At 38.6% G+C, this 26,611-nt stretch overlaps 1 protein-coding gene across 1 annotated transcript; it reads right to left on the reverse strand.

Annotated features, from left to right (window-relative positions):
• Positions 1-769: 769 nt before the first annotated feature.
• On the reverse strand, positions 770-26,611 carry LOC148850906 (succinate dehydrogenase [ubiquinone] flavoprotein subunit, mitochondrial-like). Its single transcript, XM_088945529.1, has 16 exons — positions 26,236-26,611; positions 25,736-25,897; positions 21,095-21,182; positions 20,508-20,654; positions 20,286-20,426; positions 18,907-18,992; positions 18,722-18,814; positions 18,558-18,621; positions 18,272-18,415; positions 17,568-17,755; positions 17,201-17,375; positions 16,951-17,121; positions 16,756-16,825; positions 16,547-16,667; positions 16,426-16,463; positions 770-1,272 (listed from the first exon to the last, which is right to left on the reverse strand). The coding sequence occupies exons 1-16, from the start codon at positions 26,347-26,349 to the stop codon at positions 1,170-1,172; spliced, it is 1,905 nt and encodes a 634-aa protein (XP_088801655.1). The 5' UTR covers positions 26,350-26,611; the 3' UTR covers positions 770-1,169.

The raw sequence follows: 26,611 nt of genomic DNA on the forward strand, positions 1-26,611 counted from the left end.
AACCAGCCACATGAATGCTTCCACCCCAGGAGGAACCCTTCTTTCCCAAATGCAATCAGAATCATCAATACCAGAGATGCCTTTAGCAAAAGCAATATAAAAAACCTAAGAGAATTTAATTCTCCCAATATATTTTTTTCCTGGCATCAGGAAAAAACAAAAAATTTCAAGTTATTGGAAAATTAATAAACTTCTGTAATTTCCCTACTCAACAATGGTCTTTGGTAAATAGGATACCAGGTGATCCTACTACACTGTACTGTAAAAACCTCAGAGATGTTACTCCCCACCTTTGCACAGTTGTCCAATTAGAACAAATCCGTCAGATTGCAGCATACATGTATATGTAATAAATATAACCTTAGTTCCATACCATTAACTAATCACCCATCAGCAGGTTGTCATCAAGAAGTAACAGGATTAAGGTGTGAATGTGTATATTGGATAATGAATAGTCAACACCCAACATTTTCACAAGATGTGACTTCAAGGAGGTTTTGATAGATGCAATAACCCCAATGGTCAATAATGGAGAATGAAAATAACCCCAAGGCAATGGCAACTATTTTGAAACCATAAAAGATGTGAAGAAGCACATTCTAAATGCTCGTGTTGAGACAACCATGAACCTTTCACATATAAGCATTACTATTTCATAAAAAAACAAGCACACAAATCTGCAAAATAATTCAAATGAAGTTGGTTTGTCATTCAAGTTTCAGATGAAAATGGTTTTACCATATGTGCTGCTGATAGGGGTAAATGATGATGAATGAAAAAGTTTCAGAATTTTTTTTATTGAAAAAGTTCCAGATGAAAACGGTAGCTCCAAAAATTATTTAGTTATTCAACTACCAGTTCCAAAATTGTGCCTAAAGTTTTCATCATACATCAATGCATATGAATTACGGACACTAATATACAAATTCCATAAAATGCACGAAATAAAAGGATCATGTCACAATGACAAGGTACAAAAAATTTATTCAAGAGCGCAAATGTAAAGCCTGATTATTGTGTGAGATTAGAGAAATTCTGATCATACATATCAGATCAACCACTCTGATGTAGCCTACAATAATTGTCAAAATGCCGAGCCATCAATAATTTATTGGATCCCTTGTAACCAGGCCATCCACAGGTCTGTCCCTTCTTCATGAGCAGAAGTATCAATATACGCGAGCTTTGGGAGGGAATGACTCAACCTCATCATCTAATGTATTCATATGGACTGGTCTGTAATCTAGCCGGACCTTCTCATTCTCCCAGTATCTGCACATCATAGTAGACATAAGTTTCCATTGACAAAAGTAAACGTATGGTAGAAGTAAGGAGCATACATACTTGAAACCAACACTTCATTATAAGGAACATCCAGAACCAAAACCAACCAGTTAAGTAGGTTATCTTTTACCAGTAACCATAAAGCAGTTAAGTAGAAGCAGTAGTCACTAAGTTCCAAAATGATTACATGAAACATGCATCTGCAACTAATAGCAACAACAACAACAATGACAATGATGATGATGATGATCCTCTAAGGTAAAAGCTAAACAAGAGCTTTCTTTGCATTTAGCAGACACTAAAGGATCCCATAAGATTGACACAGTATTTTTTCCATCCAATGCATGGTGCAGGAGAAAACAAATCAAAATTGGAGTTTTTGGATTTTTTATTATTTTTGTATTGTCAAAATATTCATGAAAAAATGGAATAAAGAAAAGAAATTTCAGAAAATAGAGGGGTTGAGCCTCTATTTTTGTCATAGGAAAGGAAGAAAAAAAAAAACGAATAGATGAAAGAGGAAGGGGAAGAAGAAGATAATCAATATGTGTTGATTGGACAAATTTTCTTCCATGCTTATCAGTTCAGGTTTTCAAGCCTTCAAGGGTTCAAGACATTATACATGTTGATTGAACACTAAGAAATAAGAAAAACGATAAAAAGAAACCAGCATTTTAACTCAAAATGAATAATTTTTAGAGGAAATGATAACTTTTATTGCAAAAAACAAGGGAAGGATGTACAAAAGCTTTATCAAAGCTGTCCGCACACTATTAAGCATGAGCAAGAGTCAAACCAAATAATTTAGTTTAATAGTGTTCATTTTAATATTAGTCTCAAAAAGTTAAGAGTATAAAAGTATCCAAGAGTACCCTGTAAAAAATATCTTAGCAATTAAGCACGGCCACCCTCCATTAGTGCCTTATCACCTAGGCATTGCCTTGACAACTTTTCTTATCAATAACTGAAAAAAATCATTCATTAAAAAATTAAATAGTACAATGAAAAGGGAGAGATAAACTCTCTTAACTCTCCCAACCAGTTTACAAGATTACAACAAAGCCAAGAAAATTTGATTCCTTCACACACCTTGTTTAGCTAGTGCATCTGCAAAGCCATTTGCTTCTCTTTTACCCACATCAGCTTCAATTCCATTGAAGCCAATTTATAACCAACTTTGAATCCCCTTCTATTATAAGTTTTGAGAAATTCAAATCCTGGATTATTGAACTCTGTTGAAGTTTGGTCGGTTTTTTGTGATTATTTTAGAATAGTTGTGTTATGTTAGGAATTAGATAGGTAGTGGGGACCACAACAGTTATGTGAGTCCAAATTTTATTATGATTTTGAGTCCTATTCATACTGTTTTATGCTTTGCCGCCCTATAAGGGCACAGTAGTCTTTGTATTCTTATATTTTTATTATAAATAACAAAGGGGTGACCAGAATACAGCTCTTCTACTTCTCAAGATTTCTTCGTCTCTTTCTTTCTCTCTCTTCCCTCTTCAAGAAAATACCTTTTTCTTTTATATTTTTTAATTCCAGCAGATTTCCACTTGGTATCTGAGCCAAGTTTTAGGGTTCTTGAATCAATCTCATGCAAACCTAAATCAGCCAACTACATGAAGTGAGAAGAGGCTGACCGATTTGCTATTGATTGCCCAGTTCTTGGATTTTTTGGTGAGGTCGAGTCATCAGGAAGGTGATCTACGTTTTGGAATCAAAGTCAATAGGGAACTGGAGTACGAAAAAGAGTCCTAGAAAAGTTGGACTCTTTGTTCTTGGTCTGATCTTGGGCGCACAGGTATCGTTTGACTTCTTTTATTTTTCTATAGAGGGCGGTTAGTTTTCTGGACCTTTCTGGGCCTTCTGGAGTGGCTGATTCTATCTTCTCTCTGTTGGGAGATTCTGGGAGGAGAGAGATTTCTCACCGGTTAGGGTTTTCTTTTCTCAGAAGGGTTTGTTTCTGTAAGTGTGGTTTTAAATTGTTCCTGGGAGCTCTCAACTCTCTTTTTCAATCTATTAAACTGTTTAAAGTAAGATGGAGAGTGGGAATACCGAGCTGTAATTCACTGGTACCATGGGACTGGGTGGAGGTGGCAATGATATTTTTGGATCTAGAATTATTACTACAGTAAAACTAGATGGAACAAACTATTTAGAATGGGCACAATCAGCCAAGATGGCCATTGGTGTCCATGGGAAGTTAGGGTACATCACTGGGGAGGAAAGGAAACTTGATATAGATTCCTCTCGATGGGTACATGAGAATTGCATGGTGATGTCATGGCTATGTAATTCTATGCTACCCCACATTGGAAAATTTTTTTTGTGGGCTAATACTACTAAGGAGATTTGGGATGGAGTGACTGAAACCTATTCTCAAAAACAGAATGTAGCTAGAGCTTATCAGCTAAGAAATCAGGTGATTAGTATAAAACAGGGAGATAAACCTCTTGCTATATATTTCTCCATGCTAAAAACCCTTGGGCAGGAAATAGACCACTTGGAGACTGTAATGTGGGAAAGTGCTAATGATGCAACAACCTATTAGAAATGGGTAGAGAAAAATAGGGTTTTTGAGTTCTTGGCTGGGCTGAACTCTGAATTTGACATTGCTAGACAACATATCTTCTCTAGGGAGAGTGACACTCTCTCAAGCCTATGCCTTTGTTTCTGGAGAGGAAAGAAGGAGGAATGTCATGTTGAGACAGCCTGGGGTTGACCACTCGGCTATGGTTAGTATAGCCAAACCTAAGCCAAATGGAGATAGGGGGAGCAATGAGGCTAAAAGGGAGGATAAGGACTTGGTGTGTGATTACTGTAAGAAGCCTAAGCATACCAGAGATACTTGTTGGAAACTTCATCCACATCTTATGCTTGCCTAAATAAAGAACAATAAGGGAAATGCAAATGTGGCCACTACAGGAGACTCTTCGGCCCCTCTTTCCCAAGCTGATTGGGAATCCATTACAATAGCAGCTGTGAGAACAAAATTAGAAAGATTTGGATAGCTTATGAGTAAGAAAGATACAACTAGTTCCATCTTTCAGATGGACAACAGAGTGCAGAAACCAACTACACCACCTCTTTGGCACATATAGGTAGTTCATATGCAACTGCAAACCTTGCATCCACTTCAGGTAATGAGAGACCTCCCTGGATTATAGACTTAAGAGCATTTAAGAACGTTACTAATGCCCCTACCCTCCTTAGTTCTTATCAGTTATGCTCTAGTAGAGATAGAGTTTCTAGAGCAGATAGTTCCCATATTCCCATTGCTGGAAGGGAACAGTTAAGAGTGACCAATGATATTACTTTAGTTCGTTGACAAAAAATCTGAATTGTTCAGTGACTTTCCTTCTTGGTAATTGTGTTTTGCAGGATCTGGAGTCAAAAAAGATGATTGGGAGTGGTCATGAGGTGAATGGAGTCTACCTTCTGGATGAGATTCCGAGATATCAAAGTCACCATGTCAACAACAGTACTAGATCAGAGTTAGTGAGTCAGATTATGCTCTGCCATAATTGGCTAGGGCATCTTTCTTTCGGTTCTTTAAAATTTCAATTTCCAAAGTTAAATAGTTTGTTCAATTATCTACCTTAGAGTGTGAGAATTGTCAGTTGGGAAAACATTGCAGACATTCTTTTAAACCAAGTAATAAAATAAGTGCTCTTGCTTTTGATATTGTTCACACTGATGTATGGGGACCATATCATATTCCTTCCATGGGTGGCTACCGTTACTTCCTCCTATTTGTGGATGATTATACATAGTATTCTTGGGTATATTTGATAAGAAACCGTGATGAGGTCCCTAATTTTGTCCAATAGTTCCATCAGATGGTTTTCACACAATTTGGAGTAAGAACTAAGGCCTTCAGATCGGATAATACCAGAGTATTTTGAGGACTTGACCGCATATTTTTTGGAGCATGGTGTAATTCATCAGAGTAGTTGTGCACATACACCGCAACAGAATGGAGTAGATGAGAGGAAAAATAAACACATTGTGTAAGTGGCAAGAAGTCTTATGGTATGTGATTCAATTCCTGTTCATTTCTGGGGAGATGCAGTTCTTACAACTGTGCACTTGATTAACCGTGTTCCTTCATGTATTTTGGGGTTTAAGGTGCCATTCAGCTTTCTTTTTCCAGATACAAAGATGTTTCACATACCTCTGAGGGTTTTCGGTTGTGTCCTTTGTACACATTCTTGGCCCCCATTGCAAGAAATTGGATCCTAAGGCCAAGAAATGTGTGTTCCTTGAGTATGCTCAGAACCAAAAGGTGTATTGTTGTTATGACCCTGTGACAAGGAGCATATTTGTCACGGATGTTACTTTTTTTGAATCTATCTTCTACTTCTCAAGTGGTTCTCCTCAAGGGGAGAGTTTTGGAGAGGAGAACTTACAGTCTATTCCTCTTCCTATTTCTTTTGTGCCTCCATCAATTCCACAGGACCTCCATTAGTTTCTCTACCTGAGCCACTACGAGCAGCCTCACAAAAGTATCAGCGCCAGCAGATGATGGTTGACTCCATACATCCACAACCTACACAACTCTCCATCAGTCCTTTTTCTTCGCAATGGGAAGAAAAAGTGTACAGCCCATTGCATTTCACACCATCTTTCGTATAGTGCCTTATCACCCTCCTATCGAGCTTTCCTTTTTTCCCTGAACTTTGTGTCTACCCAGGAATGTTACAAAGGCTCTTTCCAAACCTAAGTGGAAAACAGCCATGCAAGAAGAAATGGAAGCCTTGATTAAGAACCAAACTTGGGAAATAGTTGATATTCCTCCAAACAAGGAAACAATCGGATGTAGACGAGTGTTCATTGTGAAGTATAGGGCTGATGGCAGTATGTGGCATTGCAAAAAAAGTGTTGTGACCATGACACCATGTAGACTAATCGAAACCAAATCACCTAGGCAAGCACTCACAAGGTGATTTGGTTTTAAATTTGATTATTAGCATATTTGTGACTTATTGGAAAGTCATAAGAAAGTATTTTGACCACGTGAACTCATCAAAATCAATTTACCCAAGCATGCACTCACTAGATGATTTGGTTTTTCCTTTGATTGATAGCATGTTGATGTTCTATTGGAAGATTGTAAGAAAGCATTTTGGCCATGTGAACATCACAACACATGTTAGGCTACCTTGGCATTTCTCAATTGCCATAGTAAGATAGTAGAACTTAGAGTAGTCTCTATTTTTTCATATGTCAGTGGATTATTTTTGTATCATTTGGGATAGGAGAAAGCCACACACTCATTGGGTGATTTGATTTTTCATTTGATTGTTAGCATGTCTATGTTTTATTGAAGGATTGCAGAAAAGTGTTGTGACCTTGTGAACTCAGAGGCCGAATCAACCATGTATGCACTCATTCAATGATTTGGTTTTTCATTTGATACATAGCACATTTGATTTCATTGGAGGGTCGTGAAAGTGTTTTAGTGATGTGACCACATTTTTCAACATGTTAGGCTACCCTAGTATTTCTAAATTGTCATAGTACAGTAGAGACCTGATGCAGGAGTTGAAGAGTCAAATTTGGAATTTTATGATATTTTATGCATTTCCATATTTTTGGATAGTAGGGGTATTTTTTTCATTTTGCAATTTTTGTGGGGTCCAATGATGGGGTCTATTTGTCTAGTTATAGTTTGCTTATGTTTAAAATTAAGAAGTCATTACATAAGTAGGATTAGAGTTATTGAGTCTTCTTTGAATTGAAATAGGATATGACAATTGACAACTTAGTTTGAGTCCTACAAGGATTTATCAAGTCTAACAGTTTGACTCCTAGGGTTATTATGAGTTTAAAGTCTATAAATATGTATGGGCGTTTTACACAAAGGCAACGAATCATATTGAGTTTTCTTCAGCTTATGCTAGCTATGGTGAGTGATTCCCATGCCCTAGAGTGATTCTAGGCACCCTGTGAGTAATTCCAGGTATTATATCTCTTCTTTCTCTCCCTATTTTCTCTCTTATACCTTTAAGAAGCCATTACAGCCATTGACAGCCAATCAGCCATAAAACTCTGACCAAGAAGACCATTCAACATTCTCTAAGAACTAGAACTGAGCTAGTCCTACATCAAGACCCTAGAGTCAATTTCTATTTTTCTCATATATTAGCAGGTTGTTAGTGTGTCATCGAGGTAGCAACAGCAGGATGCACTCACTAGATAACTTTGCTGTTTTTTACCAATAGCATGTATTCGTTTTGGTAGAGGATCACAAGCAAGTGTTGTGTTCATGTGAACACATCAAAACCAAATTACCCATGCAAGAACTCACTGGGTCATTTGGTTTTTCATTGATTGAGAGCATGTGGTGTTTTATTAGAGGGTCAGCAGTGAAGGATATAGCACTGAACATAGTGGAATTGTGGAACAGGATTAGTTTAGCCAACCACATATAATCAGAACAAGGCTTGGTTGAGTTGGGTTGAACTATGTACATGGTCCAATAGCAGCATATTTTTCTCGCAATGGTGAACTGGTGGTTAGCATAAACTAATCAACTCTACTATGAACACAGTTAAGAATCCTCTTAGTATCCAACTTGCATATTGGAATTCTTAGAATTTGCTTTTGGAATTTAAAAATCCTTTGAGGAGAATTTTCGAAGTGGAAACCTCTAGTGGGATTCCATGATCTGTCGATGTTAACGCTTTTTGAGTGGTGCCTTGCAGATGTGTTGGGCTTCATCTCCTCCCCCTACAGATCATGGAAGGAACCTCTCGTGGGAGGTATGAGCGGAAGAGGGGAGGTGGCCAAACGAAGGGACAGTTCACAAGGCTTGTCGCCCAGAACGGCTCCTCTTACATTGAGGCAACTCGAAAGAACTCTTGGACGAATGAGGAAGTAGCTCCTATCAAGGTTGGACCAAGTTGATTTTGCATTGCATTGACTTAGTTAATGCCAAACTACCTCGAAGATTTTCTAGTTCGCTTAGTTAACGCCAAAAACCTCTTGGTGATGATATTCAATGTTGGGCAGTGAGAAGGTGCAATGTCCCTTTCGGGGTGCGTGTGAGGCAGATTTCCTCTAACAGATTCCTATTTATTCTCCCCTTTAAATCAAAGGCCTTACGAATATGGAAAACTAGAGCTAGGTATCTGTTTGGTGAACTCCACCTTTAGCCATGCAAGCCCAAGCTTGTTAGCTGGCAATTTGGGAGAAAAGAACCTTGATATTACTAGGTTTAGGTTGTTGATCTTCCGCTTCATCTCTGGTGGGAGAGTTTGGTTAAGAAGATAGGGACCTATGCGGTGGTTATGTGGAGATGGATAACTCGGAAGAAGTAGCTAAAAACACGGTGGAGTGGATGCCGCCTATTCAGCAGAGCTAATAGATGTTGATCGTGAGTGTGGGTTTGATGACGCTAAAAGGTCAAGATATTGGAGATTTGGTTGCTTCGGCACTCAAAAAGAAAGTGATTGGGGAAGGTAAGCAACCGATCAAAGACGATCACCCTCCCATTAGTTCACCGAAGAGGAAGGTTACGAAGAAGGCATTTTTGGATGGAGAAGAGGGAGACCCTCCTACCCCCCTAAGGTGATAGACGTGTTAGAAGATGATGGTTGTGTTAAAGAACAACCTAACTTGGGTTATTTGATCTTTGAGTTGTGCTAGGAAGCCCTGACAATGGATAAGACCGGGGACCTCAAGTTTCAAATTTCAAATGTTGAAACTCTTCTAAATTCGAAGATTGAAAAACAAGTGGCCATTCAATTGGACAAGTGGCAGAAGAAGCTTTCTAGGCCCACCTGTAATTACAAGTGGCACCTCACGCATAGGGACATTCAACGAGCTCAATCCAAGGGCAATGGCACTCTAGGACTTGTAGAGCAACCGACTCCCTCTCTTCCCACTAACCCAGGGACCTCCCCTCAACCCAGTGGTCCATGCCCCTCAAATCGGCCATGTCGAACCTTTTAACCATTCTCCCCCATCTTTTCATGAGAAAAGGACTCCTAACTATCCCTCAAGGATGGAGACTTGCTCAAATTTTTCTTGTAGTGAGCAGGAAGTCCAACCAGCAACACAACCTTTCCCTCCTCTGGTTCCTCAGGCCTTGAATTCCCCCTCTTCTGCTGATTTGGTGATAGCTAGGCTTTGTCCTAAAGCCCCTAGAGAAGAAGACTTGCCTAACATCTCCTAGTTAGCAGTGATGAGACCAAACTGTGACCTGGAGGTAAGAGACCCAGTCCCTAATGGTGCTTCAAACCCTTTGGATGAAGACCTATCTCCATGGGCGTTGTCAAAGTTCTTATCTTTTGGGGAGTTCCTTGGTGCCTCCTTTAAGGGTATGGAAAGGAAGATGGCTGATCTTCTTATGGAAATAGAAAAGAGATTCATTAAGGAGAAAGGTAGGAAGGGAAGAAAAACTAACCGAGAGCTTTTTTGGCTTGATTGGGCTCTATGATAGGGTAGGTGTTTCCAATAACAAGGCTATAGGGAGCAAGAGGCAGAAATAATTGACTTTCATGTCTTCCTTAAAGATTATTTCCTAGAATGCTAGGGGCCTAAACTCGGGGAGGACGCTTATTTGTTCTTTTTTGAATAAATAGCAGTTGGATATGTTGTGCTTGCAAGAATCAAAGCTTCAGCAGGTGGATGCTTCTATCATTTGAAGAATTTGGGCCAGAGGAAGTATGACTAGGCTTTCTTCCAACTGTTGGCACAACAGGTGGAATTTTGGTAATTTGGGATTGACACCATTATTGAGGTTTTTAATAGTTGGATCAAGGAACTTTCGGTTTCTCTAAAATTTAAGGTGATAAATGGGGGCTTCACAAGTTTGTTGACTACAGTCTATGCTCTGTGGGCCAACTGAGGCTGGTGATAAACCAAGATGGAATCAGGGAGAAGACACATCCACCCATTGATGAATTAGTGGGGATTTTAATACTATTAGGTTTCCTTCAGAGAAAAATGGATTGGTAAAGGGGACTGCGGTATGAGGGTTTGCAAATTTTGTGCAGCAGAAGGGCCAGGCGGACTTGCCTCTTGCTGATGCTATCTTTACCTGGACAAACAACCAGGCTACCCCTACCTTGGTCAAATTGGATCTTTTTCTTATCTCTCTAGACTGGGAGGACAACTTCCCAAATTTATTCCAGTCCGCTCTCCCCAAACCCCTCTTAGACCATATGCCCCTTCTCTTAGATAGTGGAGGGGTGCCTTGTGCCCATGGGCCTTTTAGGTTTAAACACATGTGGTTGAATGGGTCCAGCATTAGATTCTAGGAGGATGACTAGTCTGGTTTAGGGAGGCTCTATGAAATCTGTCCAAGGTTGTACAGTTTGGGTCGGAAGGGTGTACCTATTTCAGATTGTTACGAAGTCTCAAATGGTTTTGTGGTTTGGACTCCAAACTTCAGAAGACCTTTACTCGACTGGGAGTTGGAGGAATGTGTCGAGCTACTGCCCAAATTGCAGCCGGTGGAGATCAATCCGTCAGTTGATGATACCAGGTGGTGGAAGGATTGCAAGGATGGGAATTTACAGTCAAGTCAATGTACTCAATTTTGATCAGAAACATGGTGGAAATTGATCCAGTTCAGGGAGTTTGGGGGAAACCTGTGCCGCCAAGAATGGAAGCCTTTGCTTGGCTACTAGCCAAGGGGTGTATTCTGACTCAGGATAACATTAAGAGCCAAGGTTTTCAATTCCCAAGCAGATGTGTCCTTTGTTGATCTGGAGAAGAAAACATATTGCATTTGTTCGGTGCAGCTTCATTTCCTCAATATGGTCCTATTTTTTCTAGCTGTTTAAGATGGACCGGTGGTCAATTTCAGATCAGGCTGAAATCTTTGGATGCTGGCCAAGAGTTCGGAGTGGTTCTAAGGTTAAGATTCTGTGGAGCTGTATTCCTTTCGCCATGTGCTGGGAAGTTTGGAAGGAAAGAAATAAAAGACTCTTCGAGAACAAGGAAAAAAGTTGGGAAGAGGTGGTGGCTCGAATCAGTTCTTCAGTCATAGGTTAGGTGTTAATCCTACCAGTTTCAAGGACTAAAGAAAGAAGATTTTGGAGCAGACTTTTGGAGTTCTTTGAATGCTTAATTTCTGGTTTTTCTGATGTATTTTGTTTATAAGTTTGTTTTGTTTTTTCTGACTGTTTCTTGGGGGTGACCTCGTCACCTATGAGCCATAAACTCTTTTTAGTAATAAATTTTTTTCTTTATTTATCTTCAAAAAAAATGAGGGCTTCCTTGAGCAGTTGCAACGTTGGTGGGAAAGCATGAGCTTCACAGGTTTAGCAAGTCACATCTTCCACTTGAAATTGAAGGAGTTGAAACATAAAATTGGAGTCTAAAACAAAAAGTTTTCCAGGGAGTAGAAGCTAAAAAGGCAGACTACTTTTAGCAAATTGTTGATCTTGACTTGGAGGGAAGAGAGGGGTCCTTTGAATGAGGACAACAGGAAAAGGACTTCAGGCCAAGATGAACTATGACAAAACTACTTTTCAAGAAGAGGTAAAAATGGAGGCAAAGATCTCGGAGCTTATGGGTAAAAGGTGATAACACTGCTTTTTTTCACAAGATGGCCAATGCTAGATGGCATATTAATAGCACCAAGGCTTTAAAAGCTGATGGGTAGGTGCTGGCCGATGAAAGCCATATTAAAAATGCCATTGTTGACTTCTACTCTTTATCTTTACAAAGAAAGCTGGAGTAGAAGGTCAAGGCTTAATGGGTTGGACTTAAATAGAATTTCTAATGAGGATGTTTTCGACCTGGAGAAGACATTCTCTGAGGATGAAAACAGGGAGGCTATTTTTCATTTGGAAGGGGACAAGGTTCCAGGCCCTGATGGTTTCACAGTGAAGTTCTATAAGATGAGTTGGTCTTTTATCAAACAAGACCTCTTGAAGGTTTTTGAGGAATCCCACTCAACGATCGCTCTAGAAAGATGTTTGAACTCTACTTTCATCACATTGATTCCCAAGAAGTAAGGGGCTTGAAGGACTTCAAACCTATCAGTCTCTGGGAAGTGTCTATAATAAACATCCTTGCGAAAGTCTTAGCTTCAAGACTGAAAAGGGTGATGGGTCAGATTATCTCCCCCTCCCAAGGAGCTTTTGTTGAGGGGAGACAAATTCTTGATGGTGTTCTCATTGCTAATGAATTGATTGACTCAGGGAAGAGAGAAGGTAGAGATAGCTGATCCAAAAAAAAAAAAACGAGGGAAGGTAGAAATAGGCTAATCCTCACGGTGGATTTAGAAAAAGTTTTTGATCATGTCAGCTGGAATTTCTTAGATTATATGCTGAAGAGAATGAACTTTATCTCAAAATGGAGGAGCTAGACCAAGGTATGTGTCACTACTCCCACCTTTTCCATCCTTTTTAATGGTGTCCATTGTGGAAAGTTCAAAAGCTCAAGAGGTCTAATGCAAGGGATTCCTCTGTCCCCTTCCCTCTTCAATATAATTATGGAAGCTCTAAGTAAGCTCACTTGTCGGGCAGCAGCTGGCAGCATTATTCAAGGGTTTAAAGCTGGGGTGGGAAGAGATCAGATCCCCTTGCTCCAGTTTGCTAACGATACCATCTTTTTTTGTGATTCTTCAGCTGATCAGTTGATTTCTCTAGGCTTTGTTCTAAGATGGTTTGAAGCTGTCTCAGGCCTCAAGATCAACCTCTCCAAGAGTGAGCTAATGAAGACTGAAGAAGGATCTCTTGATCCCATTTTGGTTAACATTCTGCACTGCAAGTTAGGGAAGCTACCCTCCACTTATCTTGGCCTACACCCTAGGTGCTAGGTGCAGAGTTCTAAGAGGATCTGGGATACTTTTATTGAAAGATTTGACAAGAAATTGTCCATATGGAAATCTAAATGCCTGTCAAAAAGAGGTAAGCTCACCTTGATCCAGAGTATCTTGTCCTCACTCCCAATTTATTAGCTGTAATTATTCCAAATTCCTACAAGTAGGGGTGGCAACGAGCCGAGCTCTTCACGAGCTACTCAAGCTCAACTCAGTTTCAACCAAGCTTCGAGCCGAGCTCGCGCCCAATTTACATGCTCGATTAATAAACGAGCCAAGCTTGTGAATATATATATATATAGAAAATAATATATATAATAAAAATATTATAATTCTTAATTTTTTAAATATCAAATAAAAATACTTTTTTTTATTTTTATAAAATATTTTTCCTCAAATCAAGCTCGAGCCAAGCCAAACCGAGCTCGAGCTTATGAGTTTTTTACTCGATCCAAGCTTGAGCTCAATGTTCTAGCTCGAGCCTTATACAACCTTGGCGAGTCGAGCTCGAGCCTCGTGCTATTCAGCTTGGCTCGACTCGAATCCACTCCTACCTACAAGTGTTGCAAGGATCTTAGAAAAGAAAATGAGGGCCTTTCTATGGGTTGGGTGGAGGAATAGTTTTAAATTTAATCTGATGAACTAGAAACCTCTGTGCCAGACTAGAAAATCTAGTTGCCTTGGCATTAGAAATATTAAAATGGTTAACAAGGCTCTTCTGGGTAAATGGTGTTAGAGATTCAACAAAGAGAAAGACAGTCTATGGAGAAGGATTATTGAAGATAAATACGGGCTCACAAACCTTGGTTGGGATTCAGGCTCTGATCTATCCCCAAAGGGGTGTGCTCTATGGAGCAATATATTTCTTGAAGGCCATCAGGTCCAAGGTTGGTAAAGGTAATTACCTCAAATCCTGGCATGATCAATGGTGTGAGAACAGGATATGTCCCCTCTCTTTTTGAAATTGCACTTGATAAGGATGTTGTAGTTGAAGGCTGCTTTGACTCTGAATGGGGAGGTTGTTTGGGGTCCCACTTTTAGAAGAAATCTAAATAATTGGGAAATTGGTCCATTGACTAAGTTGTTAAGCCTTGTTCAAAGCATCTTGCCTAATCCTCAGATTGATGATGAAAGAATATTGTATTGGAGTTCTTCAAGAAAGTTTTCTTCTCAGTCCTACAACAATTTGACATCTTGTGAGGACATTGATTTCCCTTGGGCTTTGATCTGGAATTCCCATGCCCCGTCCAAGGTTGTCTTCATGGTTTGGACTGCAGTGCTTGGTAAATGTCTTACCACTAGTCAGCTGCTCAAAAGGGGGATGCTTCTTTCTAATATCCTATGCCCCTTATGCAATGAGACTTCTCAATCCTCCAATCACCTTTTTATCCATTGCAGTTTTTCTTCCCAACTGTGGGAAATGGCTTGGACCGCTTGGTCATGTTTTGGTGTTCAATCCTGTTTACCTGAACTAGTCCTTCAACTTCTACAAGGGTGGTTCCTCAAGGGTTTGAATGCTAGGGGCAAACTGCTTTGGAGGATTTTTCCATCTGCCTCCTATGGGCTCTCTAGAAGGAAAGAAACATTCGGATCTTTGATAACAATTATTCTGATGTAGCTTCAGTTAGAAATAAGGTTGTAAGCTTTTTGTGTTCCTAGTTAAGTGTACAAAGCATGGTTTTCAAAACCAAACCGGACCAGATGGTCGGACCGGAAAAACCGGTAACTGTTCAGCCCCCAGGTCCAGTTATACTATAAACCATTATTTAGTAAATAACCGTTGGAAAAGTCAAAAACCGCTGACCCGAGCGGTTGAACCGCTAAACCGTTCGACCCGGGCAGTGGTTCGTGGGTAGCGAAATTCACTTTTGTTCGATTTAAAAAAAAAAACAAAAAAGAACTCATTCATGTCCCCCGATTTCCCTTACGAGTTAGGGTTAGAACGGAAGTTCATTTTCGTTCTAACCCTTCCAAGTTCCAACCTTCCTTCTTATACTCCAACAATGCGACCGACAACCTGCGGCAACCACGACCGACGGTGAATCACGACGACTAGCGATTGTCGTCCAAATTTCCTTCCTCAAAAGGGTTTCATCTACCGCGGTCGGCAATTTTGTAACGGCAAATTTCCTTACTCTTGTAATCAACAGCAACAAGGAGAAATAAGGAGCAGCGGCAGCCGGCGATTTTACATTAAGTTAAGATCACTTCTTCTCTCAAAAAATCTATTGCTTTTGTTTTCGAAGGAGCACATCTACTCTACTTCGCGAGCAGCGAGAACAGTGTCGCTGCTCCTCCTCCCCTTCCGATCTCTCCATTTGTTCTACCTAATTCTTGTTCTCATTCTCATTCTTCCTCATCCTCTTGCTTTTATTTTATCATTTTTTTAACTTTCTCCATCCTTGTTACAAAGAACAAAGATTGTCGGCTCCATTGTTTATCGTAGTGAAGAAGGAGAACAAAAGAGGATCATTGTTAGGCTGTTACAGAGGACTCTTTTTTTTTGTATTTTCTGTTTGTTATGTATTTTGTAATTTTTGTATTTAGATAGTTTTATTTTTCTGTATTTTTTTATTTTTTTTGTGTTTTTTCTGTATTTGTTAGAATTTTTCTGTTTTTTATTTTATATTTTCCATGTGTTTTGTATTGTATTATTTTTGTATTTAGATAGTTATATTTTCTGTATTTTTCTTTTTTTATTTAATTTTATTCTTTTTTATTATTTATAAATATATTTTTTATTTATTTATGATGTCACGGGTCGAACTGTTCGACCCAGACAGTTGAATCGCTTAACCAGAAACCAGTCCCCTGACCGGTTCTGTTTCTGGTTCGTTTTTAAAAGCCTTGGTACAAAGGGCATTCAAGAGTGTCCAGCTTTTCTCTTTTTTTGCGAGCTGGACCCTTCTTTCGTTGAATCTTTTTGTATATTCCCAATGTACAGGCTCTCATTGTACATGGACTGATGTTATTTGACTCTCATATTTTAAAACAAGACAATACTTTTACCTGTTTCAAAACATATATTAGACCTTCCTTCAGCTATACTGTTGCTAGGAACCATATGTCATTTCACATGAGTTTGCAAAGACCCAATATCCTAATTGAATCCAATGCACAGAAAACAGTAACCTTTATTTTTTTAGATCAAAAGAAGATCACTTATGAGCTCATCAAACACTGCAGGAACAATTTGGACTTCTGAGCAAGAAAACAAGAAAACAAGCATGATTTGTTAACCATAGGAATTCTCGAATCTCGACCTCACAGGCCAAGGCTCATATGGGATCCCTTGCAATGACTACTACAATTATAAGCCTGCAGTGCCAAATAAGGGAAGAAAAGAGAACATTTACCCCAGTGTATGTTTCAGCCAGTTCTCATCATCCCTTTTCTGCAGAACCAAAACCGGATTAGTATATAGAGTTCACGGTAGCCAAAGCAAAGCAACTAAATTTTCAGAAGAACTGAACTGACCGTAAAATCTTCACGGGCATGTGCTCCTCTACTCTCCTTCCTGGCCTCAGCAGAATGCATGGTTATACATGCATTTATCAATAAGTTTTCCAATTCTATAGTTTCTATCAAGTCTGAGTTCCTGCAAAAGGTGTAAAAATGTCAGGTCCATGCTAGGAGGGGAGGCTTTAGGTTAATGCCATCATCAACAAAACGCGTAGGCTATATACCATATCAGGCTCCGATCCTTCAACTTAACATCATGAAAGCTTTCCCATGCTTTGTCAATCAACTGACAACCTAAGGAGACCATTAAAGCAAGGTGGAAATGATCAGAATGCATTAATTGTTTGTTCATTTTAGACAGCAAAATTTAAGGTCATAAATAAGTTAATAAAACGAAAGTAAAGACTTTAATGGAATACCTTCTTCTAATGTTTCCTGAGTACGGAAAACAGCAGCATTGTTTTGCATTATCCGTTGCATATTCAAACGGATTTTTGAAGTTGGCAATGAACCATTTGAGTTTCTTAGTTTATCCAGCCATGCAATGGTTTTTTCTCCAGCATCACTTTCCAATGGCTTTTGTTTCTCCCCTGTGAAGTTTTCAAGTAGATGACATGAATTTAGGATATAAGTCACAGGAAGAAAACTGTGTAGATGATGAAAGCTAACCTGGTTTATGGAGCTCTGCTACCCTATTTGCACAAGCTCGGCCAAAAACAACAATATCAAGTAGTGAATTTGCACCAAGCCGATTGGCACCATGAACTGATGCACATGCTGCTTCTCCAGCAGCCATTAATCCAGGAACTACTGCATCTTGGTCATTACCTTTAATGCGAACTACCTGAGAAAAAGAATATATATATATATATATATATATATATATATATATATATATATATGTTATTAAAAATGGAAATGTAGCCCAAAAATAGAAAATAAAATCAAGCACTGGGATCACCATGCTTGTCATAAATATAGCCTGAAATTAAAATAAATAATCAAACCACAGTATCTGCAAATATCATGCTCATACCTCTCCATGGTGGTTTGTAGGGATTCCACCCATATTATAGTGAACAGTAGGTAAAACTGGGATGGGCTCCTTTGTAACATCAACCCCAGAAAAAATGGCAGCAGTCTCAGAGATTCCAGGAAGCCTCTCCTTGAGAACTTCTGGAGGTAAGTGATTCAAGTGGAGATAGATGTGGTCCTTCAATGGTCCTGTGGAACAGTGGAAGGTTAATGCCAAAGTGGCTAGGAAGATGAAATAGATGTAGCAAGCAAATGCTGCAATAGCTAGATCCCCCATCAATCAGGAAAAAAAAAACTAAAAAATAAAATACTCTCACCAGAGAGATACTTAAAATTTAAGACACACTCACACATATACATGTATGTGTGTATACAGTATATATGCTGTTTTAAATTATGATGCTGGGGAAAAACCCCAAGTCATGAATTGATACCAGTTCAAAGACCCAGCACAACTGAAAGCAGCAGATATTCCGATTTCTGGGAAGCAGAAGACGCTAAGACTACTAGGGTTGACACAAGCCAGCTAGTTCCACCATATATTTCATGCAAGTTCATACCACGAACCTACCACCTACCAACTAGAGAGATCACCCAGTCTGTTATGTATAACATGTTCTATTTAACATAAATCAAAACAAGCGGATAGCATGATAATGTTTATCACAGCATTTGGAATATCTGACTCTGTTGACAGGGACATACCTACGCCACGACCTTCTCGTATTTCCATTGTCATAGATCTTGAGACAACATCCCTTGATGCAAGATCCTTGGCAGTAGGGGCATACCGTTCCATAAACCGCTCACCTTCACCGTTCCTAAGAATACCACCTTCACCACGAGATCCTACAAGATGCATATAGAAACCAAAAAAAAATTGTTCTTGAATAAATTGAAAGCCAAAATGGGAAGCCATAGACAAATTCCATTTTTCTCTGAAGTCAAAAAAATCCAGAAGTACTTTTAACAGCAAATAAACAATACCAACCTTCAGTAATTAGGCATCCAGCACCATATATACCGGTTGGGTGAAACTGCACAAACTCAAGATCCTACAGGAAAGAATATGCAAGTACTTATGGTATGGTAGCAAGTCAAAAAAAGCAAATTGATACAAAAGCTATTCCAGAACTCTAAAAACAAGAAAGAAACCTGAAGAGGTAACCCAGCACGTGCAACCATGGCATTTCCATCGCCTGTACATGTATGAGCTGAGGTTGCAGAAAAATAAGTTCTACCATAGCCCTGATAGAAGCATGAAGTAAAAAAGGGAGAAAATATAAATCAGTATTTCAGATAATATAAGAACACGGAGTTTCAAAAGGGATAGTGGATACCCCTGTTGCCAAAATTGTTGAAGCAGCATGGAACCGATGTAGTGTCCCATCCTCCATATTTAGTGCAATTACTCCTTGGCAGGTACCTAAAAAACAAGAAAATAAGCAATTAATTTCCATTACACATGCATACAAAAGAGTAGCATGTTATTTAATTTCACCAGAACCCAATGGTGGCAAATAATAGGACCAAAGACCTATCAACAAGGTCATTTTAAATTGCTCATTGGGTTGGATATGCTGACTTCAACCCCTGTGCTACATAGAAGTTGATGATTAGATGAGAATACTCTCATCATGATAACCCCTTGCATTTATGGCTCACTCGTTTGGATGTTCATACTAGAATATAATTAGAAAGGACAACTTTAAAATTTCAAGCCAATGATAATACACAAGGGCCAGCCATGGTAGTGTCACAATCTTGTATGATCATCACGTACAAGAAAAAGGATGTAATAGCCAGGTTACTTAATGAACTTGTGGAATGTTCAGGTGGGTGGCCTTGCCAATCAAGAAAAAGTTGCAACTGTTACCAAAATTCAATGAAATATCACATAATCAAAAAAAAATGATTGAAGTGAACAAAATTGAAATCACCAAATTTCAGTCTAAAAATTTGAGCCAGAATTCCAAATTTTAGCTGAAATTTCTCTTTTTTAGGAAAATCAGGAAAAATATCTGGAGAAACGGAAAAACATGATTATTTTCCTTAAAACATCTTGAAAAGAGTTTTAGGATGCACTTGAATATTCTACCCACAAGAACGCTACCCACACCTACCCACAAGACACTACAACCACAAATCGGAAACATCTTACTCACACAGTTACACACTTGTATGTTCTCATTTATGGGGAGATGTTCCTAATGTGTGGCTGTAATGTTCTTTGACTAGGTGCGGGTAGCATTATCGTAGGTGGCAGATCTGGATGCTTTTAGGATAAAAATGTAGACTTAATTCACATACTAAAATTTATTGTCTGAAGTGAATATCAAAGTTTAGAAGCAAATAACATCTAAAAGAAACTAGCCAGGGACAAAAATGAGTTCAACAAATTCTTTTTAGGTATTCTGGGAAAAGGGATTTTCTAAAGTACAACTGTTATGTTTGTAGTAAGTGTAAAACTCTATAATGGAATAGATATTTCAACAGTTATTCTTTGGTGCATCTGAACTTTGAGGTCACATCTCATAGTCCTTAAATAATGGAAAAACAATGTCATAAAAATAAAAACCATTCTTAAGGAACTTTCTTATTAATCAAAGAAATAGCACTTATAAAAAGCTAGAAACCAAATTGCAATGATCAAATTGAAACCAGAAGAAATTGAGACATTTATCGGTGGGGAAGAGTTTACACATCTGTAGTAACTTACCATTACTGTCCATTAGAAGATCCAATGCAAAATATTCCACAAAGAACTGTGTATTATGTTTCATTGCCTGACCATATAATGTGTGCAGCAAAGCATGGCCAGTTCGATCAGCAGCACATGCACAACGGTAGGCCTGTCCACCTATAATAGCAATGTAAAATAAGCAACTTTCCAGATAATTCATGTAATTGAAAATTTTGTACTGAATTTGCATTTTGATACCTTTTCCAAAGTCCAGGCTTTGACCACCAAATGCACGCTGATATATTTTCCCATCTTCAGTTCGAGAGAATGGTAATCCATAATTTTCAAGCTCTATGACTGCTTTTGGTGCCTCCCTGCACATGTACTGAATAGAATCCTGATCACCTATACAAACCCAATACAATTGTGTAGTAAGTATTAACACTTGGAAAAAGAAAAGAAACAAAAAGGCCTCAAGAGAAATTCTTAATCAATCAAAATAACTCTTAATGGGATTTGCATCAGCACAAGAGGAAAAAATTTAACCACTAGCTTCCATTAATATGGCATACATTAAATGTTGGATCTTCCCAGTAGGTATACACCTAAAGGACAGTTGGGAAATGCAGGAAAGAATGTTGAAAAAATATATATAATATGTGTACCACATGACACTTAAGTGAATTTCTCCTGGTCAAGGCTGGAAAGAAGCTCATATAATATAAGAAGCATAAGGTTTTCGCTCAAAATAATTCATACAAGAACAGACCAAGTCTTAGCTATCAAGTTAAGGGAACACCAATATTTTGGAAGAAAACAACTTCTAGTTGAAACAGGTACTGCACCTAACCAATCACTTCCTTTGACTGTGTCATACATATGCCACCTCCAATCATCTTCGCTCATATTTCCTAATGCAGCATTTATCCCACCCTGCATTAAGTTCATTAACATAAAATTAGTAACACATCCATGTGATAATTGTTGACAGAAGTCAAAAGAATAAACCTAAAAACCAATATTTGTACCTGTCATACATACATACATGCATACATATGTAATGGTCAAGAATTGATTTTATACTATTTCTAGGTATACTTACAGGAAATTTTTTTACATAGCAGTACTTCTAGAGAAATCCTGAAGAGCATAGATATAGAACATAAATAGCCTGACCAAAAGAAGAACACAATAGCCATGATTCTAAGTTTCCACCACTATGCTTCCATTAATGAGGCAATCAAAAATGTTTTAAAATGCGGAGGCGTGACGCGAGGCATTCCACTACCTAGAGGCGTGAAGCATAGTTCAGAATGCAAGAGGCGTAAGCCTCCCAAACACAAGGAGGTGTAAGCCTCCTTAAGAGGAGGGGGGGTTAGGAGGATGATGAAGAGTAAGGGGGGATCTCATTTTTTCTTTATTTTTAATAAAAATCTTTTATACTAAGAAGAATAAATATGCATAACATTTGTTGAAGGGGGGGATCTTGTCGATGGATAGATATTTGGCTTTCCACCCATCCAGCCTTCTATTTATTCTCTCCAAAAGTGGTTTCCACAGATTCACTGATTTCATTGCACCCCCAACCGGCAATCCCAAATAAGGGAAAGGGAGTTCTCCAGTCCTGCATTCCAAGACATCAGCAGATTCCCTCAGCAAATCCCTCCCCACTTCTCCAACTGCAATTATTGAGCTCTTAGAAAGATTGATTTTTTGTCATATAATTGAGAACGTTCTAATGATATTGCCCCTAATGCCAAGGGGTAGCAATGCCAACTAGGAGAACATCTTACATATCTTGAGAAAAAGAGTGGCATCTTTCCCAAAAAAAGAAAACAGTGCACTTAAAATAGGAAAATAAACGATGTTCCATTCCCTGTTTTCCTAAACATAGGATGCAAGTGCAAGGAGAAATATACCAAGTGCTTCATTTCTTGTGATCAGCTTCTCAATAAAAAGCTCTGATATTAGGAGAGATGAGAAGATTTTACACAATATTATAAGGGAACAAAGGAAGTGCATTATAACCACTGTGGCAATGGAGGACTCCTTTTAGTTGAGGGTTCCAAATCCTGTGAACTACACCACCAGGACAAATCATGGTTATCAAGACACCTAGCCAACAAGAGGGCATTATAACCACTGTGGCAATGAAGGACTCCTTTTAGTTCAGGGTTCCAAATCCTGTGAACTACACAACCAAGATAAATAACGGTTATCAAGACACCTAGTAAACATATTTATGAAAAAAAAACACCTAGCCAACAAGGCATTTTCGCCACAGGGGAGGGGTGCTTTATGCCACATGATATGCATACACATCAGGCACCCTCTTAGGCAACAAAAAATGCAAAGTCAAGTGAGCACCTTATCAAATTTTATATGCTTCACTATACTATATGATTCATTTGTGTATGTTTTACATTGCCAGATTGCCTACTTGCTTAGTTTATTGCTTCAATGCTTCCTAGCTTGGATTCAATGGTCCGTTACTTTACTTATTTGTTAGCATTCTTGTCAAATAGAAATTCATGATATTAAATTTCTTTCCACTTAGCTAAATAGAATTGATTATATTGAGTATGGAATATTGAATTGTATGATTGAAAGGAATATTTTTATTGGTTTTCTTATTGGTGATTTAACCAGTCCCATATATTTGGGACTAGGCTTAGACGGGTTGAATTGAGCTTTTTTATTGGTAACTGAAAGTAATGCTGTCTTATGAAATGAATGGTGCAATGTTCAAATTTCAGGCTATCCCTAAACTGGTGCATCTTTGAAAGTAATTATGAGACTTCTTATCATTTACTAATATCATGTCCTTTTGTTGCTTGTGTTTGGGAAAAGTTTTTCTCTCTTTGGTTGTAGGTAGACAGATCCCTCAAGTTTGGCAAGACTGATTTGTGCAAAGACCTTTGATTGGCCAACAAAAAAGAGGAAGGGTTTTATGAAGGTGTACAAGGGCTGCAACTGTATGGACGATATGGGAGGAAAGAAAAGCAAGAATTTTTAATGAGAGAAGTTAGGAAGCAATCTTTGAATGCATAATGGCTAAGATGGTGCACTGGGTTAAATCCACAGAGCTATTCTCACCTTTTACACATGGTGACTTGTGGAGAAAGTAGGGAGAGGTGGCAGTATCCTTATCAAAGAAATCAAAAATCCATACTAATGGACACCACCTAAGGAGGCCTTCATCAAGTTAAACTTCGACAGGAACAATGTTGGAAATCCGGCTCCATCAGGTGTGGGATGTGTATTTAGAAATGCTCAAGGACATATCACTGCTATGTTCTCAGGACCAATTAGCCACAGGGCTCCACAAGGGCTGAGCTTCATGCAGTGCTTCATGGATTACAGTGGGTGAAAGAATTGAACATCACAAATGTAGTCATTGAAGGTGATTCTAAAGTTGTAACTGGATGGCTAAAAAATAGTGAGAAAGCAGTGTGGGGCTATAAGAATGAACTCAAACAGATTGAATGGTTGACAGGGAACACAAGTATAAAGACACAATGGGTGCAGAGATCTGCAAATGGGTTAGCTGATGGTTTAGCTAAGCAAGGGGTTAACAGGAATCAATTGTATTGGACTTGCTTGTAACAGTAATAATGATATTGAGGTAAGGTAGCAATTGCTACCCTACCTAAGGGTTGTATGTACTTTTCCACATTTCTGAAATGTTTCAGTTATCGATCAAAAAGACAATAGAAATGTTATTTTGTTCATCCATTGTGGGTAATTTAAAGCATCCCACTTTGTCATTGTATTTGATTGTATAGTCTGTTGAGTAAAGTAAGCACCAATAGAGTCATCTTTTTACCATTTATGGACTAGCACAAATCTGTTCCTTATTCTTCTTTTAATAGGGATAACAGTATCACTACAATAAAAGAGCAACCCATACACACAACATCAGAAGGAACTTAACCACAGTATGAAAATCTATATCCGATATCAAAGCGCATTAGAAAAATGTAATTTCTCATTTACTGCGAAATATACAAAATGTAGTTCAACAAATTCAAGCCTTGAGCCCACCCAAAAACTTGGTGCTTCATCCTACCAATAACTTGGGCCTCTTACCGCTCTTATTTTAGAAACCCCATTTGATTAGATTGATTCCAAATACACCCAACAAACTACTAAAGCTACGAAGTACTACAACAATTATTCCCCATTAAAACATCCCTTAGCCAGCCATCCCCATGATAAGTGCAAAACATTCCAAGCAACCCCAGTTTTCCCATGGGTAAAATGGTGACATACACACAAGTTCGTTTCCATTTCTCTTGTCTATTCTGACTTCTTTTATCGATTCCAATATTGAGTTTCCAACTTGTACATGGCTCTATTGTGGGGGGGTGAATTCCTACATATGGAAATGAAAAATCAATTCCCCCTGAAATTGTGTAGTTTAAATTTAAAGTAATGTTATCATAATAGGATGGACAAAAAAACAGAATGCTCATTGGATCACAGTTTTACCAATTAACTCGTCATTTAGCTTGTTCTGACCATGAAACCCATTAATTAACCAGGACCTCAAAAGGCCACCAAGTCACTGGGCCACTGGTTCAACCATCCAGTCCAGTTCAAGTCTAACAACACTGATTTTAATAACGCTTTGGAATATGGGAGCAAACCAATCTTACCTTGTCAAACATAGGATTTTACATTAGACTTTGAATATAATAATTCATAACAGAGCATTCTGTTCTAATAACAGGTTCTGAAAAGCATGGGATTAAATAAATAGCCACTGATCACAATGTGGCTTAGTGCCACATGGCACTTATTGCACTAAAAAGTTGCATGAATTTGCCACTAGTTGGTGACTAATGCCCCAAAACAAGTGTGGTTGATGCCTTGATGGTTCCTGGCTATAGAATATGATCGTTGTTACATGAACCAGGAGATATGCTTTCTCTGCATGGCTACTAATCAAAAAGGATTAATATGTCTATGGGCTCCATAACTTACTTATACTGTTTGGATTACTGGTCAATAATTATTGTGATCCATACTCTGACCAATACAGATTATTAGCTCTTTAAGGAGTTAGAAATACATTTTATTTACTTAATAAAAGGTAAAGTGCTGCACTTTTTGCTGACTCTTCTCTCAATAATTTGCCAATCATCAAAAATAGATAGAACGAGTTCAACACACTAAAGATGATCTTAAAATACGGTCAATGACCTTCACTTTGGACCACCGAGGATGGCATACACTTCAGGGATTAATCAATTAAAGGGATGGACTAGCACCCTGAACATTAACCGCATGAACAGCTCCACATCACCAATATGGCTCTACTTCGGTCTTAATATCAAAAACAAAGGTTCTTCATTGAATATCAAAACCCGAAGTAATGGGTCAACCAATATTTGGATGGTCCAGAGCAATGAAAAAAACTAAATATCATGCATGGGAAAGGACTAACTTAAAACAGGCCTCCAAAACCCTTAAAGTGTTCGTACCTGTGCTGCGACAGTATGTGAACGAGTTGGGAAAAGTTTGGTAATACAAGCTGTATTGAACCCATGCTCAGAGAGTCCAATGGCCGCTCTAAGCCCAGCGCCACCAGCTCCAACAACAACAGCATCGTATGTGTGATCAACAATGGTGTAAGATAATCGAGGCTGCCACAATAAGGACACGAAAACGATCACGAAAAAACGAAGCACAAACCGGAACAAAATATCTATAAGAGAAAGACAAAATGCAAAACCAAATCAACCAAAAAAAAAGACAGCCAGACACTGAAACTATGCAAGGAAAAAAAGGTAAAAAGTCACCCGATCATCAAGTTAAAAAACTAAAAAAAAAATGAGAATAAAAGGAAACAAAATGGGAAACAGATTAGAGAAAAACAAGTGTCCGGCACGATTTCAAAGTTCGGGTATTATCTCTAATTGAGTTCCAACTTCCAACTAGGTGAGAAACTTTGCTGAATAGGAATAAAAATAAAAGAACGTACTGATTGAGTGGAGAAGAATCTTGAAATGAGGGGTTTAAGAGGTTCGCTGGAGATCGATCTCTTCGATGAAGCAGACGAAGAAAGGCGAAAGCCACGAGAAACGCAGCGCCACATCTTTCCTTGTTCCTGCGTCTGCCTCTGCTCACTCCTCTGTACCTCTCTTTGGGTTGTTTCGGGAGATCGCAAGATTGCGGAGGAAGAAGACCTGGCCACTGGAAGATGGGAGCTAGCCGAGGAATATGATGCTAAGAAAGTTTGCAAAATGCAAATGCCACATATTCTTTAGAAGAATTACTAATATACCACTGAGGAATTAGTAAATCAAAATTAGTGGAATTATCAAATTTCGCCCTTGTAGTTTAATAATTTCCTGTTT

The sequence above is a fragment of the Nelumbo lutea genome, chromosome 5, assembly GCF_056320005.1.
Source record: "Nelumbo lutea isolate HS-2025 chromosome 5, American lotus-T2T, whole genome shotgun sequence".
NCBI classification, from domain to species: domain Eukaryota; kingdom Viridiplantae; phylum Streptophyta; class Magnoliopsida; order Proteales; family Nelumbonaceae; genus Nelumbo; species Nelumbo lutea.